Here is a 20548-nt window from a genome sequence, read left to right on the forward strand (position 1 = left end):
TACATACCTACTCACATGGCCTTTTGGCATGATCCTCACGAGTCACGCCCATCCCGCGTTCGGTATCGACAGTTAACAAGTCACGTACGCGTTGAACTTCAACCCCTCCACTACTTTTAATCCATCCATTCCTCTCTGCCAACTGATACCACCTCTGCTCTATCTAACACAAAAAACCAATATCAATCTCAATGTATATGCCTAAAAGAATAATATATTCCTGTAATGCCAATGAACCAAGTCCACAACTCCTACCCTACCAGAAAACCATCATTTTCTTTTTTCTTTTCCTTTTTATTACAATACACGTATGCTCATTGGTCGGCATAAATAATTTATCCAAAGAGGATTTACAAACAGATCAGCAGCTCATCGATTTATGATTACAAATGAATGAATTCCAATCCCTCTCTCTCTCTCTCTCACCTATACTCTACTCACCTATACTCTACTCTCTCCCTTCTCCCCCCCTTTACTTTCTTTATCTACACCAACCCACCACATTTTGTCCACCTCCCCATCACCACCTTCCCACCTTCACTGGCAACCAATTAAAGATTTAAAAGTTCCCCTCCCTCCCCCCTCGTCAAAGAAAAAAAAAATGTAAGATTACAGCAGTCAACATTACAAACTCTCATACTTGCAGTGAAGCCCGCGTCTTTATGGGCTTCAGCTTCAACCCCATACTTTCAGGTGAGAGCAGCTCCGGTGAGATGCACGATGGGCACAATGGACTCCTCGGACTGCCACTGAACTGGCTTGGTCTATACAGCCCATATCCCATGAAGAAATACTCCATGGGTATCAACATTGCATGAGGCTGCTCTTCTGTAACCATAGATCCACATGCCTGAACCTGTCCACCCCATACACCCACAAACAAGTCAAACCCAACCGGCCTCCATAAGCTTCATAAACCAACTCACTCAGCGCTCTTAAAATAGCATGCAATCTTTTGTACACATCAATGAAATACGTACATCATATATCATCAGTACCTACCTCGACCAATGCACAGTATCTCCTATCAAGTTTCGAAGTCATGTGTAGAGCTTCAGAGTGGAAAGGAGAGTTTTCACCCACAAAGATTAATGTCCGACACTGCAATTTCTTCAGTCCATCAGTGATGTCGTGTCTCCTGCTAGGTCAAAACATCAAAGAGAACTCTTTCATGTTCTAAATCTTCATCATATCATACTCTATATCACACATAAAAAGTAAAAACATCGAAACAATGACCCTAAGTAATCTCAGACATGAGCTCTTACCCACTAATCGCCTGAAGAAACCGCAACACATTTGCACTCTGCCTCTCATCTAGCAACTGCATTAACAAGCACATCATTTAATATACAGAATCTCACTGACATGACATGCATGTGTACAATGCATGCCTCTGAGAGAGAGAGAGAGAGAGAGAGAGAGAGAAGGGGAACTCACACTTTTGCATGCCTGCACAATATCTGATTCTGGGACTTGTCCGCTACCTCGAACTTCCTAACAGTAAATAAACAGATCCCAAAACTCAATCCACCAAATCCAGAAAATATCAGCAGCATACAAACAGGTTATAAAGATACAAAAGGTGCATCAAGTACCTTGCTGAAGTACCGTTGAAGCAAGCACTCTTTCATCACACCACACATTCCATAGAAGTAGAGCAAATTTATCATCACCTGCAGATGAGTTGCCATCTTAAATATCAGATGACAGTAATGTAAAAATAGAAGGGGAAAAATGACAGCTGCTTTTCAATTGGATGAAAATAGAGGGGTCGTAAAAGGAACCTTATTATACAACCATTCCGTCCACGATGGTGCTTTGCACAGGGGAGAAACAAGTATTAAACCAATAACCCGCCCCCTATACTTCATCTGTAATGACAGAACATTTATAAAAAAAAAAATTAGTGTAAAAATCAGAAATTAACCTAGACTATAACAACCAGGGTGTCAACATACCGCAAATAGTGTAAGAATGTAAGCACCAGCCGTGACCCCCATGCACATCACTGCACCAAGCCTGAAGCAAAAAATAATATGCCACACAATTAAAAAGAAATTAGTTTTCAACAATTATACCATTGGATAGACCATATATGTCTTCCTTTTTTTTTTCTTTTTCTTTTTTTTCGTTCTTTCTTTCTTCCAACAACATTTAGAAGATTCTGTAGATCCTTGCCAGATGCAAAATAAGCACCTACATAAGGCACAATTGCTGGCATCTGGCGGAAGGTATAACTAGAGAGAATATCATTAGAAAAGACTCTAACAAGAAAGTTGGCCATGCTAGCATAATTAAGAACCAACTAGAGAAAACCCACAACGTATGCCTGCTATAGAAATTACCCAAAGAAGTCGAGAACATCAGCAACCTGATCCACTAAGTCATCAACGGAATGCATAGGCATGTCGGAAGAAATTGCAGCAGCACCCAACTGCAAGAGCTCTTTGAAGAAAGGCCCAGAAGAGAAATCATGTGAACAATAACAACATATGGTAGGATACAAAAAATATGGCAAAATAAATAGTTCAGAAAAAGAACAACAGAATTAAGCACTGCAATCAAGTCAACCAAGTAACCGACCTCATGCCCAGGAGGACTGATATGATAGACGCAGAAATTGTCAAGTAGCAAAGAAGCAGCTTCTGGGCAAAAGAATAAGCCTTGGAAACAGGACATATCTGGTCACCACAGAATCACATGAAATTATTGAATTAGTCAATGTATATATGTAAACAAAGAAGCAATCAATTTTTGAACAAGGTATATTTCATGACCGGAAGTGGCACTCCCAGGCTTCAAATATGACTCTTAGCCTAGTAACAGGATAATCCCCATAGAATGATAGCCAGCATTTAGTAATGGAAGGACTAAACTTACGATTTAGAGCTAAATCAGGATAAGTGACGAGAGCTGGCTTATCCTGGTCTCCAAACACCGCAACAGACACAGGACCACGGCTAGTATGTACAATATGTTCCTGGGGATATAATAAAAAAAAGCATTGTTTTCTTAGAAAATTAAAAACCATCCAAAGGTCAAAAAACCAAAAAGAACATGAGATAGGACGGACATAAATGAAGCAGCTAGGCTAATTGAGGAGTAGCCCTTCCATTTAGGATGTGACTTTGCAAGCACCTAACACCATAGAAGAGCTTGGTAAATGCAAGGATCCAAACTGGATAAGTCTACTCCTCTCTGCCTTCATCAGCTACATTACTTTTCAAATGATGGAATACATAAAATTTTGCCCCCAAAAAAAGGGTAAAGTTCAAGCACCGAATGTTTCAACTCGCTGTAAAGAGAGCCTTCATGATAACTAAAAAGGAAATATTATGAACTCGCCTAATAGGACAATATGGCAGCTAAACAGAACAATATAACGCCAATGACGTTAGCTTTTCTTTCAAATACTAGGAAGAACTCATATGAATAAAGGAAAAACTGCACCCCAACCCCCCGCCCCCTCCCTCCAAATAAAAAGAATGAATCTTCTACTCGCTTGAGCAACTAAGGAATCTCCCTGTTTCTGGAATCAACAAGACGCTGACTATTCAAAACATAAAACTTCATAAAAGACCTTCAGTTTCGCAGACTAACAGAAAATATCATGGAATTATGGAAGGAATGGAAAGAAAACGCCAAAAGCATAATCCACATCGAACACCCGAGAAGAGCCAAGGACAACAAAAACATAGGGGTGACAGCCCATAGGCATCGATTTCTTTTTAACAATGAAAGAGACCATGGATTCTTAACGCCACACCCCCCCCCCCCCAAAAAAAAAAAAGAGACTATGGGTTTATTCTGACACAAGTCTTTGAATGGAAATTATTTCCTACCACCATCCAAAAGTCTGACGACAACCAACCTCCCCCTCCCGATTACCTGCTGGCACTATTAAGCAAATGCAGCATGATATACCAAGTTTAAAGCAAAATAACATTGAAAGAAGTACACGCTCATTGGCTATAGAGCTTTTAAAGTTCTACCAACTCCATAAAAAATGTTAAAATCGAAGAACAATGAAACCAACCATTCAAAGAGAAGATATACGTAAGATAATCAAAACCATGAAGAGAATTTGAACCGCCCAAAAGAAAAAACAAATCAGAAAAGTTTTACAAAAAGAAGGAAATTATCTCCTTAACGACAAAGAAGAAGCAGAAGAATATCTTAGTAGCTAAAAGCCCTATAGATCTACCTCCTCTGTCTACCAAAGCCTTTTGAATCAAAACAAGAGTTAAAAAGATCAAGAAAAATAAAAATCTTCACCCCTCCAATAAATGCAAAACCAGAAATCGACAAAGAAACCCTAAACCGGACATTCAGACATTCAGCCATTCAAAATATATATTCAACAAATTAAGAAACTAAAATTATAACCTCCTTCACACTCAAGCGAGATAGAGGGATAGAAAGGAATTTAATTAAATCAAACGCGAAGCAGAAACATAATTGAAGAAACGAATAAAAATTCAAAACACGAAACCCAAATCCATCCAAAACCTTAAGATCTAAATCTCCAACGTTTGAAATTCTAAAAAAACATCATGATTAATTGATACAAAAGAGTCAAGAAGAACATACATTTCAAAATCAGAAGCAAATAAAGAAAAAAGAATTTCAGAATCCAACCTTTCCACCAAGAGAGATCGTCTCCATATCGACGGAAACCGAATCGCTCGACTCTGCCATGGCCACGGTTTCCTGTGTCTGATCAGCGAGAGACACACACTATAACTCTCCTTTCTCCTTCTCTCTAGCTCTTCCCTTCTCGCTCTCGCTCTCGCTTTCTCTCTCTCTGCGGTCCACACTTCAAAGAAATACTTCGTCAGGCTTCGATGGCTTATATACGAAGCGAAGCGATCCTCTCTCTCTCTCTCTTCTCCTTTCTCTCTCTTAATAATATGTTCACCCTGCTTCGCTTAGGACTCTTCTTCTCTGATTATCTCAATAACTGACTCGCCACCGACGCTTCTTCCTCACCAGCTGCCGTACTAACAGGATTTAACCTGAGACCTTGGTCAAGCTAACCGCAGTTAGAGACCGACAGACTGGATTACTGTAGCTTCTGATTGTGGATGCTTTCTCTCTCTCTCTCTCTCTCTCTCTGAGATTTATCAATTGTTGCTTCTTTTAACTAAAAAACAAAGTCTCACCTTTCCCGGATCCGGTTACGTGACCCGTTTTTGTTTCGGATTCCAAATGGTTTTTTTTTTTGGGGTCCCTTAATTCCTCCATTGGTTTCCTCCATTGGTTGTACAAAGAAAGGTGTACCCAATCTTTGGCTCTATTTGATGCAGGAAGGGTGCCAATCGGTTGGTTCCGCCAGATTTTAGTATAATACTAAATCAAGTTGGAATTAAATCGTTAAGTTGAAGTTCAATTCATGTGCTATTTGATCTGGATTTTTACGAGTTTTTTCTTATCAGTTATTTTCAATTTAGCTCGTTTCATAATAATAATAAAAAATTCTATATTTTTATTAATTTCTTATTGGTTCTTTATTTATCGATTGTGTTCTCGATTCGATTTGATTATCGATTGATTTATTTTTCTCGATCTCCAAAAACCCTAATCCAAAACTTTCTAATACAGGTTTGTTTCAGTTCAATCTAATTTTGTTTTCTAAGATATGTTAATGCATATTTCCAGAATAATTCCAATCTTACCAAGCTTTTGGATCTAGTCTTAGGGCTCTAGCTATTTTTAATTATCAAGTTGTCTTTTCATTGATAAACAAAAGGTAAAACTTGATTAAAACATTAGTCACATTGTTAAATACATATAATTATAATAAAATTGTAAATTTTTGTAAGGTAAGTCATATAATCAATCGAAAACTCAAGGGAAGGAAGCAGTCGAGTTGACGAGGGACTTCTGCCTCTTGGTTCTGGGTTTCACTCCTTTTTATATTCTTAGGGCCACTTATGCGGAATGTTTAGTACTCTTTATTTTACTACTTATTCATCTAATTAAGCTATGTTATCATCTATTAATGAATAGGGATTAGAAAACACGTTTTTAAAAATGAAAACGTTAAGCTTTCCATCAACCTATATTCTAATTGTTTGTGTGTGCTGTCTGTCTCTCATGAAACTCAAGCAAGAGAATATCTTGAGTGTTCCTTACCAAACAAACAAGGAATAGGCCAACCTCTTTGGTTTTTTTTCCCCCTTAAATATTGGGAAAGGGGACAATCTAACCAAGGGTGTCATGCCAATATTAAATTGAAATCGAACCAGAATCGGTCGATAAAAATCGGAACTGAGTGAACCGTTATTAGGTGGTCCATTTCTGATTTTGAATATAGTAAAAAAAAAAAAAAAAAAAAAAAAAAATTGTTTCGATCTCATCTTGAACCGGTACATCATCTTCAGTTACATAACGATAGAATCCTGGGTAACCAAATAAAACATTAAACCAAAAAAGCATTGAAAAATCAATTAAAACCGGTTTGTTCCATGTCTCTTGAACCATTGAGACTCAGAGGGAAAGATTGAGACTGGGAGAGTCAGACTGAGGGAAAAAAAGTAGGAAAGAAATGGATCATAATGGGAAAGTCATTGTTGTAGTAGTTATATTCATAAGCTCTTAAATTGTGAAGATTGAACTGATTTCATCACCTCTTGTAATCACGGGAGGGTGCACTAACACTCCATCAACAATGACTCGTATGACATTGACAACAGCAATTCAGCGTTATCTCAACTAAACGGAATTGACCACATGGATCCATGCACTCCAATTAACTCTATTTGAGGTCATACGTGATACAAAACTTAAATTATGCATCTCAAACGAGTTTCTCGTAGCTTATCATGTATCGGAGTTATTCCCAAATGACTATAATATGACCATTTTTTTACGTTATCCTTTTTTATCTTTCTTAGTTTTGTCACACATCCATCTTAACATCTCCACTATGATGCATTGAGTTTATTTATGTGATACTTCGTAACTACCCAACATTCGGTGGCATGTATCATAATTAGTCATATAATTTTCCTGTAAAAGTTTTTTTCACTTTTTCAAGGTATACACTGATCACACAACACTTCGGACGCACATTTCAACTTCATCTATCCTATTTTAATTTTTTGTAAATAACTATTTCTACAAAACCTTAGACAACTCTTAAACCCTAACAGTAACACTCTCTCTCTCTCTCTCTCTCTCTCTCTCATGAAATGACCTCATTATTCTACTATGTATGAATGATTCCAATACACCTCAATACTCTCCCTTATAAGTAAATTGTCCATCCAAGATGACCATGGACTACTTTTACCATTAAAAAAAGGAAAGAGAGATGACCATGGACTGCTTGTTTTTCTATCTCGTTTTGGTAGAAGATCACCATGGAGGCATTATGGACTGACTTTCAAACATTTGCTTAATGATTTTCAAGACTCAGTTATTTTGACTGATTTGGACCTACCACACTAACCCACCACCCCTTAAGGAAAATTAGCTATGCTACGAAGCCAAATATGTACAGGCATAATTATTATTTTTTTTGGTAAAAAGCACAAAATTTTAGATAGCTATCTAATTGGAGTGAGAGTGTTCCATTCCCTATTCCCCACCCCACCCCCCCAATCTCGCCATTGTTTTAGGGTTTTATAGGAAGAAACCCATTGACTGAAAGGTGTTTGTCAAAAGTCTACAAAGAAATAGTTTTTGGTTTTCCTTACCTTGTGGATCTCTTAGTTGAGCTTTATCTAACAATGGATCCAATTTTCTTATATTAAGAAAGCATTTTGAGTGTCAAGGAGCAAAGGATGAAGAGTACATAGCCTTGTATCACCATGGTTTAGTAATAGGAATTAGATTTGATGATCATATTTCTCTTCATTTTTATGAAACCCCCTTCTTGAATCATCTTGGTTTCATGCTTAATCTATATCTTTTTTGGCATTTTTTCCTTCTTTTAGTTAGTAAAATAGTAAAAAAATTATTAATTTATCTTTTATCGCAAAATCCCCAGATTTATTGAATTAAATACTCTAAAAATTTAATCGAAAAAAAAAAGTACAGATTATTTCTTCTTCTTCTTTTTTATTCTAATTTCTATGACTCTAATCGATTTGGGGGAAAATAAATAAATAAAGAATTAGGAAAAAAGAACCTTGTCATGTTAGTGTAGAATACACATAGAGATAAGGTGCGTGAAAAGACCATGCTACCCCATGCCCAGAGCACTAAAGATGCTAACGTGTGTCCTCTCGTTGATCCTGTGCACTGGTCTTTCCTATGATAGTAGGACAGGGTTCTTTCACCCAAATAAATAATTATATATATAAGAAAAAAGAATCGTGTCAGTCTAGCGTAGGAAACTCTCAAACTGAATTGGGTGTGAAAAGATCATGTTGTCTCTTCTTGTTGTGTGTTGAAGATGCTCTAATATACCACCCCATTGACCCCTACATGCATGATTTTCGTACACCAAACCAATAGGATTCTTTCAATCTTAATATCCTATATGTAATTTATATATTTAGAGGTTATGTGACTTGTAACATAAACCAACCCCCCCCCCTCTCTCTCTCTACAGGAAATCTCTAATAGCACATCATAAGCTCCAATGTCCTCCATCACCAACCTAACGAACATATATTTTTGATACTAAGAATATGCTTAATCAATAATTCCTTCTTGTATTACTATGTGGATGATCAAAAAAAATTCTCTTAATTAAACTGTGCCAATGCCCACAACCATATCATCTCAACTTTCTAATCACAAGCAACCCTCCTCAAGTGGATTGATTGGTACGGTTAAAAAATCCCCCACTTGAAAAGGTATGCCCAAATGGGTAGGGAAGGCCCCACTTGCCTATCACTATCATTAGTCGTAATTAAAGTGGCAGATTCAAATGATTATTTAAGTAATCAATGATCTAACGCAACCTCTTACCAAAAAACAAATCCAACGCAATCCATGCTCATTACTAGAGGAATCCAATAATAGCCACATGTGAGCAATGTTTTAAGTACTAATATTGGATCGATCGTATTGTATCAAAGCTAATACTACTACATGATGAATCTGGATCCTTTATCCTTATCATTTTAGGGATAAAAGAAAATGTACTTTTGTTGAAAAACACATATGATCTGATTCGACTAAATCTATGCTTGGGAGAATGGTTTAAGATACTGGAATCAATCTTGGAATCGAACAGGGCAATATTGATATGCTCTTGATCTGGATCGATCTATTCCAAACAAAGATATCCTTGATTGGTTATCCATTATCATTTTAAGGATACAACGATATGAAAATTCCCTTTTAGACTCATAAATATCTTTTCAAGTTTTGATATATTTTTTAAAATACCATTTAAGATTCTATTTCTTTGAGTGAAAACGCGGATAACAAGAAAGTTCTTACAACTTAGGTAGCAACAAAATTTCATCCCTATTTATAAGAGTAGAGCATAGGAAGATTAATACCTTTACCTTAGAAAAAATATAAATATATATATATATATATATATTCATCATCAATGCATGCATGTGATGTGAGGCATTTGCTAATGTTGTGCCATATTGTGGGGCGAACTCGTAGTGAAAGATGATAACCAGCAAACCCTGATCACAAGAACCGATGCAGTAGCTGTAAATAGATGGGAAAAAAAGGTTTTGTTCTTAGGGTTTTCCTCTCTCAATTAAAAGAAAATTAATTAATTGATCTTTAAAAAAAATATATTGAGTATTTTAAAAAATCAAAATAATATTAAAAAATATTTTCAAGATCATTGTTTTGTACATTTTTCAAATACACATGTTAATGAAGTAATAATATTATATTTTCATTGGACAAAAGAAAATGCTAAAGGGTAACAAAATAAAATTATAACTCTTGTTCGCCAAAATTGTTTACAAACTATTTTAACGGGCTTATTTAACATTGTTTCAATCAGAATTAATGTATTTTTTATGGGTAAACTCCAAAGAGAGTTGAATTCTTGACCTATTTATTGTGAGTAATTGATCTTTGCCACCTAAACTACCTTGGGAAGAATTATCATATTATCTTGATATATTACATAAGAATCAATTATAGAGAGTAAACCAATCAGGAAAGAAGAGAGGGTAACACATCAACATCCTTACCAATGACATGGATTATGTAATAAGGGGTATAAAGGCGTATAAGTATACGATGGTGACATGGCAATTTTGTCTCATCCTCCTACACTTCTTATTTGTGCACCTCACACTTGTTCCCTTCCTGTTAATGACTTAATTAAAGCTCTTCTACTAAACCTAACCCTAAACTTAATCCTTTGTTTTATTTTGTCTGTGAACGGATAAGGATTGGTAATGAATCTAATGACCTAACGCAGATTCTTAGTTTGCCATCTGTGCAATTTCTTATAGCTTTTTTTTTTTTTTTCAGTCAATGGTGGTCCCCACCAAAGAAGTAGGACAAATCAGCGTTACTTGCATGAGTGCCACGTGTCAGTTGAGATCTTACTTATGGCCTCTTGTGTTTTGTATCGCAAACTACCCCTTTCAGCCGTGTGTGTTTTCGGTCTCCATAGGCAAAAAGATGCCGTGAGGGATCAATTTAACTAACCAGGAGGCGTAAGAACGAAAGCTACCCATATTGGACAGATGGGGTTAGATCCAATAGCCATGGAATTGGGACATATGGACCTTAGGTTGGGGTCCACTAGTGTTCAGTCATAATTGGCCATGTCTGATGGACTCGGGTCACTTACACGGGTTGGGACACTTTTTCCAGTCGGGTCATAAAGGTGTGTCGGTGTAAGCCATTAAATTCGAGCACGTGACATTAGCGAGAACGTCCCAAAGAATAAAAGAAAATTAAAAATGGAAAAATGAACGCACGCTTTTCACATGTCGTTGTGTCCAGATTCTAGACGCAGAGGTGGCAAAATAACGACTGTGCCCCTGAAAATTCAGAAAGTTCATCATGCCATCAAGATTGTTCCTCTTTCATAAGAAAGAATTTTGCTATGGTATAACTTTTTCATGACAATTATTTTGGCTAGTTAAAATCGTCTGCAGTCAATGTACCGGTGTAATGAGCATCGGGTAGTTAGGATTCCCTTAGAATGCATGTTCAGATGCTCTTATGTATTTGATGCGGGTTAAAATCTTCTGTAATTTCGATCTCGTATAATTCCGTGCAATACCACCTTTAGGCGGTGACACGTGTATTGATACCAATACAATGGTCCAGATCTGCTACAACTAATAAAACATTAAATTAGTGAAAAGACATTTAAATCAGATCTGAGCCATTGTATTGGTATCAATACACGTGTGACCACCTAAATGTGATATTGCACGGAATTGTACGAGATCAGAGTTACAGACGATTTTTTTCCATTTGATGCTCATCACTCGTTGCAGAGAATGTGAATTCCTTCTTGTGATATCTTGGTCATAATTCTCACGATAGCAAATTTACCCTTATTTTTACAAGAGTCTTTTTTTTTTTTTCAACTGGTAAGTATAGTATTATTAAGGGTGCTAAGATACCGTGGATGTGAGTGGGGTTAAGGTTAGATTTTTCAATATTAAATCAGAGCCGGTCCGAACCTAGACCCAACTAAGAGTACTAAAATTGAGGTTTTCAAAAGCCTAGCTTGACCCCACACTGTGGCAACCCGATATATTATATATAGATTATGTTCCCAATATTATGGAATATACGATTTTGAAGTCAGAAAATAGAGAAGAATCAAATGTCAAATTACGTTATGTGATTTAAACCTACTTATTCATCATTTTGGTGGAAAGATAGTAAGGATAAAAGGGTTTATATGTGAAAATACGACGTTTTATGATTAGGTAAGAACTTTTGGGGTTTCGTCTTTCCTTGATTTGGGATGTTTTAATTTTGCACTACTGGTAAGACAAGGTTGGTATATCCTACATAATAAAGAAGCATTATGGGTCCAAGAATTTTTCCTAGATGACACTAGTAACGGACAAAATTGTTCTTGATTTGTAGGAGCTTATTTAGAGATAGGGATCTTCTTTTGTCAAAGGCTTTGTAAAATTTGCAATGGTGCTTTAACACATAGAAGGATTCTTGGTTGACTACTTTAATTGTGGACATGTTACAAGCCTTTTTACACATGGTTTGAGAACTCAATATCATTAATAAGATCAATTAATGTGATACCATTCCCGATCTCCTAGAAATGAATAGAAAGACACTTATTGATTTTGATTCTGAGCCATTCGATTCCTCAAACCATGCTCTACATGACTTAATCTAAAGCCTTACCCACCAACCAATAAAGGAGTGGAATTTAAGCATCATTTAGGGGCCTTTCCATTTTTTTAGGCTTTGGCACGCGTGCTTTCCTTATTTCACGAGGTCGAGCTTAGTTGGCTCATATGGTGGACCCAGCTGAGAAATAAATGAAGAAAAAAAAATATATATATATATATAAGATCTAAATGCAATATGGACCCTATGGTCTCTCTAAGCTAACAAGCCCTTACCGTAACCCAAAAAAAAGACTAACCAATTCATCACCTCCCATTCTAGGTCTATTTTGGACATCACTGACTGGTGGTTTTATGTTCCACGTTGCAGTTTAGTGTGACCTATACATCTAAACACATGGATGTGAAAATGATCAGTCCACCTCTATGAAAAGGAAATGATTCTTTTGTGGATGCTTTTTCGAGTGTTTTCAGTGGCTTTTATACACATTTATATATGAACCGCATTCTCACATAGGTATCACTTCCCTAGTAGTAGTTGTTGTTGTTCCTAAAGAGAAAACTCTGCATTGTAATTTGATTTCACTTGTTAAATTTATCTCCAGATGATAATGGAAACTGACTAAGAACTTTATAAATTTCATAAAAAGAAGAAGATAAAAATTCCATTGTAACCTTAGATTCACTTTTGGGTCACTTTCTTATGCTTTTTTAAGGATCAAATACAATGGATGAGCTATAATGATGGTTTCAAATAAGGGTGTCAATCCTAAGCCCATTCCTATAGGCCCGACCTGAACCGGCCTGTTTAATAAACGTGTTGGGCTTAAGCCCTAACCGTTTATTAAACAGACATTTACGGTGCAGAGTAGTAGCCCGTCGGGCACCCGACCAGCCCGACTCACTTAAGTAGCACGTTAGAACTGACTCAATTAGCTCGACCGACCTGACCCCTTTTAGAAAAATGCTTAAATTGTAAATACCTATTCTACCACTTATACTACAAAAATATGACTAAGTAATATGTAAGACTAAACTAATAGCTGATTACAACACAATGGACATATGGGATTTCAATGAGAAATATGGTGACCTTTGTGATTTCACTGTAAATAAAGACAACATAGAGAAAAGATAAACATTTGGCATAGACAAGCAGCTTGATTTTTATTGAAGTAATAAGATTGAGCACAAACAATGTGTAGAATATCTATAAAAAACCAACATAGTCATACAACTCTTAAAGTAGTGTAATAATTGAAGGGAAAGACAGTTGCCCAAAGTAGGTTTTTTCTTTCATTGTATTATGTATACAAGTGAATCAAAAATCCAATTTCAGGTTTGTAATGTTCTTGGATCATTCAATTGTTAATAAGAGTGTAATTCTTGTAACTTAGATTACATTTTAAAAACATGATTCCCTTGGATATGGTTCCAGAATTATAAATGTTATCCTCCATCATTTTTAAAGCCAATCGTTTAATCCACTTAAAAAATGATTTTAGGGTAGGCCTGTTTAGAGCCCGTTTAGAATTAAATAGGCCCATAGCCTGTTTAAGGCTCGTATAAGATAGCCCGATTATAGCCCGACACCAACTGGCCCAATTACAAACCGTACCATGCCCCCCAAACCCAGGCCCGTTTAAGTAAGCGGGCGTTCACGGTGCAAGGATTTCACATCTCCAGGCCCAGTTAGGACCGATCGGCCCGACCAATTGACACCCCTAGTTTCAAGTATCGATCTCATATCAGCCATATTGGACTGATATCGGCTGAGACCGATCCCCGATCCCTAACCAATATGGATCAAATATTTGTATCTTTTCAAGGTAAAATAGTACAAACAGGGGATCAATATTTACCGTCCTCTAAATCCTTGGCTGTAATAAACATTCTATATTACATGGACCCACTAATTTTTTCTTTTGGGACATTTGGAAATAAAATTGAATTGCTACTTAAGTCACATGTTAAGCTAAAATTTGATACTAGAGCATATGAGTTTGCTCTGTTTATCCACAAAGGTTAGTTTGTCCAGATTGTGCTTGATATGCATTCCTGAAATAGATTTTAAGTGTAAAACGTATTTTAAAATTTGATTCTTTCTTTCTTCTATATTTATCGGTTTAGAATCTAATGTGTATCAAACATAGCCTCAATTTATCACATAACAAATTTTGTAAACTAACAGCTTACGCCCTTGATAGTGTGTGGAGCATTAAGGTGACTGAATCCAATATAAATCGAAACCAAACCAATAGTAACTCATAAAAAATTAAAAACACAAAATACCATAATGTTTCCATTGATTTCCTTTCATACTTGTGAAAAAGAAACCATACCAAATCAAACCCGATAGTAAACCGATTACAAACTGGTCAAATAGATTGAAACCAATTAGCTCAACCTAGGTTGAACTAAGATGAGTCGAGTTGGTTTGGTTTCAGGTTTGGACACTTTAAGAAATAGATAGAAACCAAAACAATACCGGGCCAACCAAATGTAGCAAGTAGACCGAATCCAATATAAATCAAGACCAAACTAATAGTAACTCGATAAGAAATTGAAAACCCAAAACACCAGAATTTTCCGATTGATTTCCTTATGTACATGTAAATACCAAACCAAACCCGATAGTTACCTGATTACAAACTGATTAAAAAACAATATGCAACCATACCAAAGTGGACTTAAACCAAAAATCCTTTAATGGTTTGGTTTCAGGATGACCTGACAACCGATCAAAACTAATTCAACTGAATCAAATCAAACTGAATCGACCGAATGGCACCCTTGCCCAGTCCCAATTGTGAAGTAACCTCAAAGTTAGGGGTGTCAAAGGCCGCATTGGGCTGAGTTTTTTAAAACCCTAACCCAACCCTAATAATGTCTCTTAACTCAATCCTAGCCCAACCTAGCTCGAGGTCAGGGTAAGATATTTCAACTCAAGCCCAACCTTGTCAAGCCTAACCTAATCTAACCCTAATAGACCCTGATTGGATCCTACTTAGCATAATCGGACCAACCCAGCATAGTTCAGTACCATTGGTTATACTCTTTTTTTTTCCCTAGTGTGTCGTGAGAGAGAGAGAGGAGATTATACTTGTTGATTGTTTGATCTTTATACATTGTCGAGGCTAAAACCTAATTTTTTATATATATGTTGATTGTGAAAATGAAAATATCTTTTTGCAGACATTTTTTTCTAGAAGTACCGACCCATTTATAGTTTTTAACATACTTATTTTATCATGTACTTAATATATGAAGCCCTATTCAGGCTCCGAGCCGGCTAGGGTGGGTTCGGGCTGACCGAGAATTTTGATACCTTACTCCGAGTTGTCAGATGGCTAGTCGTACGGAACGGTCCCGAGACTCTGGACTCTGGACGCTGGAGTCAGACAACTCCCATTGGCTGGAAAGGGTGGGACCGGTGTCTACTCAGCAACAACCAGCCAATCAGATGAGAGCAATACGTCAATGCGCTCCTCCTCCTCAACCGTGTTGTCTACTTCCTTCCTGCAACCTAACAGGTTAACAGCACAGAGTGAGGGTTCTTCACAAAGGAGCGAGGGAGCTTGAAGAGCTTAGAGATTGAGTGATTATTTGCGAAGATGAAAGCAATCTATGTCTTTGTACTATCAGCTCTACTGATATCCTCATGGGTACCCACTTCTTACTCTGCTAAGAAACCAGTTTCTATCGCCAGGAAGGAAGATATACCACATATCAAATGCCAGGTCTGTGAAAAGATCGCTACTCAGCTATACAAGCAAGTGAAGGAGAAAGAAGCTCAGATTTCTCCCAAAAAGGTTCCTTTTTGTTATTTTCATCTCTGAATACAATCATGATGAACCCTGGCTTATCTTCAATGTATTTGTTTTTTCTTAATTTGATTCCTTCTTCCATTTATTTTTTTTCCCTTTTTTTGGATCAGGTGTCGGAGTTACAGATCATCGAAATATCTGAAAATGTTTGCAATTTGAAGAAACACGAAGCAGATTGGATTCTGAAAATCGATATAGTAGAGAGCGGGGACAAATTGGAGGTAAGGAGGATACCCTTTTGTCTCAACCAATTTCTTTTTTATCCCTGTTTCAGGATTTAATTTATTTATATGGGTTTTGCTTATACACCGCATGAATCTCAATGCACCCAATTCGGAATCAATGCGATTTATATGATGGAACCAATTTGGGTTTTTCTTATTCAGTTCTTTATGATTTATCTTCAATGAGAAACCAAAAACCAGTTTGGTAAGATTGCCAAATATTTGAATCTTTTTTTTTCTTTAGTTCCTTCCAGAGATTGGAGATGCATTCTTCTTTTGCTAGTAAGGTTGTGCGGCTCAATTGGACAGATAGCCATATTTTGTAGCTGCAGATTGGTATAACCTGTTTCATCCTTAAGATGGTTTCTCATATTAGTTTCCTTATTTGACCAGCTTGTCGAACAAGATGACGAAGGGCATTGCAATTCAGAATGTAAGACGATAGAGCGGGCTTGTCAGGAGGTGAAGTATTATGGCTTTTTTTTTGTCATTTCCCCTTTGTTTTCTTATATATGAATCAATTTTGTTATTATTATTATTATTATTATTATTATTTTTTATTATTATTATTTTTTATGTATTCATTTTTTGGAAATAAACCATTCAAGTGTGTGTCTAGTGGATCAAAATTGCTGTTACTTTGCTTCACTTAATTTTATTTTCCTGGCTGAGTATTTGAATCATTCCTTGGTTTGTTCTAACACACAAGATTTCTCTTTGCCGGGTTTTTTTAGTATTGCACCCTCTCCACTCAGAACTTAAGATTATAATTGGATATGACTTTCAGGTCATGGGTTATTCTGACACTGATGTTGCTGAATATCTGTTCAAAGCCAAGCCTCAGATTGATTCACTAGTAAATTATCTTTGTCATGATCTTACTAAAGCATGCTCTGTCAAGCCACCTCCACTTCCCAAGGTAACCACTCTTTACTGCAGCTTCAAGGAACTAAAATTAGTGTATTATGCATGTTAATTTTGCTTCCCAGGGACGATGAATTTTTGGACATCTAGGCCAATTTGGTTGACCACATCTTTTTTCTCATGTTTATTAGTTGAGCCCTTTTTGGTCCTCATTGATATTGTGTAAACCCGTCTTATCTCTCATTGCATGGATACTAACATATATTAAGTTGTGTCATTGTGCAAACCACTGGGTTTAGACCTACTTAGCTGTGGTTGAGTACTAGAACACCACTATGCCTAATCATCATGAATACCTAAAACTATGTTATCCAGAGTACTTGTACCCACCACTTTACCAAACTTAATGCTTTAGCTTGAAATTCTTTCCATTGCTCTAGGATCCATCCTTAAATTATATCCTAGAATGCTAGAATTCATATCTCTACCAAATTGAAACATCTAAGAAAGTCATTCACTATTTTATCTGCCTCAATGCTAAATCTTCATCTCCTAGAAGTTTTGTTGATCGTTAAACTCTAATGAGACAATTATAACTGGAGGAAAAAATCCATTAAAGACACAAGATACTCAGTAATTGATCTCCGATTGAACCACCCATCATTCATAAGTGCAGAAACATTTTTAAGTAAAGCCTGCAGAAACATCGTTAAAACCAAATATCCTTTGGTAGATGGTAAAAATTCTGAATGAAACTTTTAATAAGTCCTACTGAAACATAGATAAAATCAAGAACCCTGCTCAAACATAGTTAAAATCAAGAACCTTTTTGTATGTAGCTAAAATTTTGAATGAGATGATGCTTATGGAGTAGAAGGGGAGAGAAAAACATATGATGTGATTGAGAAGCAGTTGACAAAACTCTGTCCAGAAACAATATCATGATTTTATTTTATGCTAACAATATCATGATTCCACCATAAGTAGAAACACACACACACACACACACACACACACCCATATGAAAGAACACTACCTGCTAGTACTGCTAGTGTTCCGTACTCCCATGCCTTGGCTCCACTTCCCCATGTGTCTAGGCATACAGAACACTATAGGGGAGTGTCTTTTCTCTCTCTCTCTCTCTCTATATATATATATATATATATATAAATAAGCATACTTGTCAAGGCGTTGCCTAGGCGGGCGTTGCCTTGGGTTGCCTAGACACCGTGACAACTATGAAAATAAGTATATCAGAGTCTCTCTATGTAAGAAAGCCCATGGTGAAAGGGAACCACTTTTTATTCTATAGATCCACCTCTAAGTTAGTAAACTGACCTCGAACCTCTAGATTCGAAATTAATGTTACTTGGATATTTAAGGCCTTCATGGAAGTGTTAATTCCATTATCCTTTTAAGCACCATAACAAACCACAAAAAGAATGTTCCTAGAATGTCCCCAATTCCAAAAGGCTGCAAATTTCTTGATTAGCTGCCATCACAATGGGACCTGTCCTCATTTTGAAATTATTATCTAGCCATCTTAAAAATTGCCTCTCCTGTGTCTCAAATGGAAAGGGATACCCTCCAAATTTTGTTGTGGCTGGATTCAAACGAGTCATGTCCTTCATGCAGAATTGGTCATAATTATCGCAGATGAACACTCTTTCTGGTTTGTTCCCACTGCATTTAGAACATGTTGGTTTCTTTTCACATCGTAGAGCATCAATTGTTAAAGCACTAGAGCAGTGCCACACTTCAAAAAGACAAACTATATGAACCCATGCATTCAGAGATAAAGCCAGTCTCACATGTAACCACTAACCAGAACCCTTCTGTAAAAATCATCATATTGACTTTTTGATCTCTTAATCCTACATTAAAACCACCACAATGCGATACAATTTGTAAGAGTAAAACCCAAACAGTTGCACAAACTATGTTCTTGAAACAGAATACTGCTTCTACTTCATGTATTGGACAATGCCTTCTATTAGATTTTTAACAAGTGCCTTTTTTTCATATGGTTCCTTAAAAAGTTTCTTTTTCTTGATCATTCCGTAAGTTTTTTGTTAGATTTCTCTTCAATGCGCATTAACCTTAAATGTGGATGGCTTGTAATGAGAATGGAAACCTACTCCTTTGTGCAACCTGTAGAGCGAAATTTCATGGAAATGTCAACTATGATTTTCTTGACTTTCATGTAATTACCAACAGGATGTTCTAATTCTTGGATTCTTGAATCATTTGTCTCTTGTGGATCTTAGGATAGGATTCCAGGAGAACCTTTTGTTCCTAAGTCATCAAAAGAGGCTGAAATGGAAAAGATTTTGAAATCCATGGAGGTTAGTTTTCTTTAATAAGTTGATGTGCTTGCATCTTTAACAAACTCTTTCAATCCCAGAAACCTTATTCTTGGGAAATATGCAAATCAGGGTATGCCTGGAGCACCTGGCATGAAAATGTATTCAAAGGAGGATTTGCTGAATACGCGGAATTTCGGGGATGAGGAAGACGATGAAGATGACACAGACGATGAGGAGAATTTTCCTTCTAAACTGGTAATATACTCCATTCTGAGTATTATTAATTAAAATCCGTGGTGTTCTTTGCTTATATGCAGAGTGATGTACTATAACCATAGGTTTTGCTTAAGAGTTTTCAAATTGATGGGTCCTTTCTTTTTTGTACTTGCAGGGTAAAGTCCTGAGAGAGAAAGAAACCAAAAAGGAAGGCTGGAAAGAGAAGATAACCAAGGGAATTTCAGACACGGGAGCAGCATTAAGGAGACATGCAGACAAGGTCTCACTCCGGGTACGGAAATGGTGGAAAGGAAAGAAAATGCAAAAATCGAAGAAATCTCCAAATGCCAAGCCTGAACTTTAGAACTGTGCAGCTCAATTAATTCGGGTATAGTGACGAAGGTTCACAGATCATGATTTTGTAGTCGTTCCCGTTTCTTCTGTTAAAGTTGAGTGGTTGTAGCTGTTGAAACGAAATAGAGTATAGAAGGTAGCCACTGAGGGGGAGTTGGAGTGGAGTCCAATTTGCCCGAGTCTGTAAACTCTTGGTGTTGAGGGTAACAGTGATCTTCAATTTTGGAAAATTTTATCAACCTCTTCCATCTGACTATTTTGAAATCATGTATTTTAATTTACTTTTGACTACCACAATCATGAAAACTGGAACAAGAGATTGTTTTAAATGAAAACTGCTGTCATCTTGTCTCTTTCTTCATTTTTACCTGTGATTATCAATATAGGTGGATGTAGATATTGCACCAAAAAGGGTTGTAGTATTCAAGTTGCTGTCAATTTTTAAGGCATAAATCCTATAATGCAGACTAACTAGTCGAGGGGAAATTAGTAATGTGATATGTCACAAAATATCTATATAGGAACCATGTAAT

General features: G+C 36.6%; 2 protein-coding genes across 2 annotated transcripts; one reads left to right on the plus strand and one right to left on the minus strand.

Annotated features, from left to right (window-relative positions):
- Positions 1-259: 259 nt before the first annotated feature.
- Positions 260-4997, minus strand: LOC122085789 (protein NDL1-like). The gene is made up of 11 exons (XM_042654371.1): positions 4642-4997; positions 2884-2983; positions 2587-2684; positions 2349-2437; positions 1962-2022; positions 1788-1874; positions 1599-1676; positions 1441-1497; positions 1269-1324; positions 1003-1138; positions 260-856 (listed from the first exon to the last, which is right to left on the minus strand). The coding sequence occupies exons 1-11, from the start codon at positions 4699-4701 to the stop codon at positions 635-637; spliced, it is 1044 nt and encodes a 347-aa protein (XP_042510305.1). The 5' UTR covers positions 4702-4997; the 3' UTR covers positions 260-634.
- A 10741-nt stretch (positions 4998-15738) lies between these two features.
- On the plus strand, positions 15739-20376 carry LOC122085647. Its single transcript, XM_042654139.1, has 7 exons — positions 15739-16036; positions 16162-16272; positions 16669-16737; positions 17063-17194; positions 19407-19484; positions 19575-19700; positions 19837-20376. Exons 1-7 carry the CDS (start codon positions 15839-15841, stop codon positions 20023-20025), a joined length of 903 nt encoding a protein of 300 aa, XP_042510073.1. The 5' UTR covers positions 15739-15838; the 3' UTR covers positions 20026-20376.
- Positions 20377-20548: the final 172 nt, after the last annotated feature.

The sequence above is a fragment of the Macadamia integrifolia genome, chromosome 8 (genome assembly GCF_013358625.1).
Source record: "Macadamia integrifolia cultivar HAES 741 chromosome 8, SCU_Mint_v3, whole genome shotgun sequence".
In the NCBI taxonomy this organism is placed as follows: domain Eukaryota; kingdom Viridiplantae; phylum Streptophyta; class Magnoliopsida; order Proteales; family Proteaceae; genus Macadamia; species Macadamia integrifolia.

Excerpts from the sequence above, each read along its gene's own strand:
- LOC122085789 (XM_042654371.1), bottom strand. The coding sequence starts at position 4,701 with ATGGCAGAGTCGAGCGATTCGGTTTCCGTCGATATGGAGACGATCTCT. Across the intron at positions 2,023-2,348 it reads GATGTTCTCGACTTCTTTGG|GCTTGGTGCAGTGATGTGCA; the intron begins GTAATTTCTATA and ends TTTTTGCTTCAG. Across the intron at positions 1,677-1,787 it reads CGGAATGGTTGTATAATAAG|GTGATGATAAATTTGCTCTA; the intron begins GTTCCTTTTACG and ends ACTCATCTGCAG.
- LOC122085647 (XM_042654139.1), top strand. The coding sequence starts at position 15,839 with ATGAAAGCAATCTATGTCTTTGTACTATCAGCTCTACTGATATCCTCA. Across the intron at positions 16,037-16,161 it reads CTCAGATTTCTCCCAAAAAG|GTGTCGGAGTTACAGATCAT; the intron begins GTTCCTTTTTGT and ends TTTTTGGATCAG. Across the intron at positions 16,738-17,062 it reads TAGAGCGGGCTTGTCAGGAG|GTCATGGGTTATTCTGACAC; the intron begins GTGAAGTATTAT and ends TATGACTTTCAG.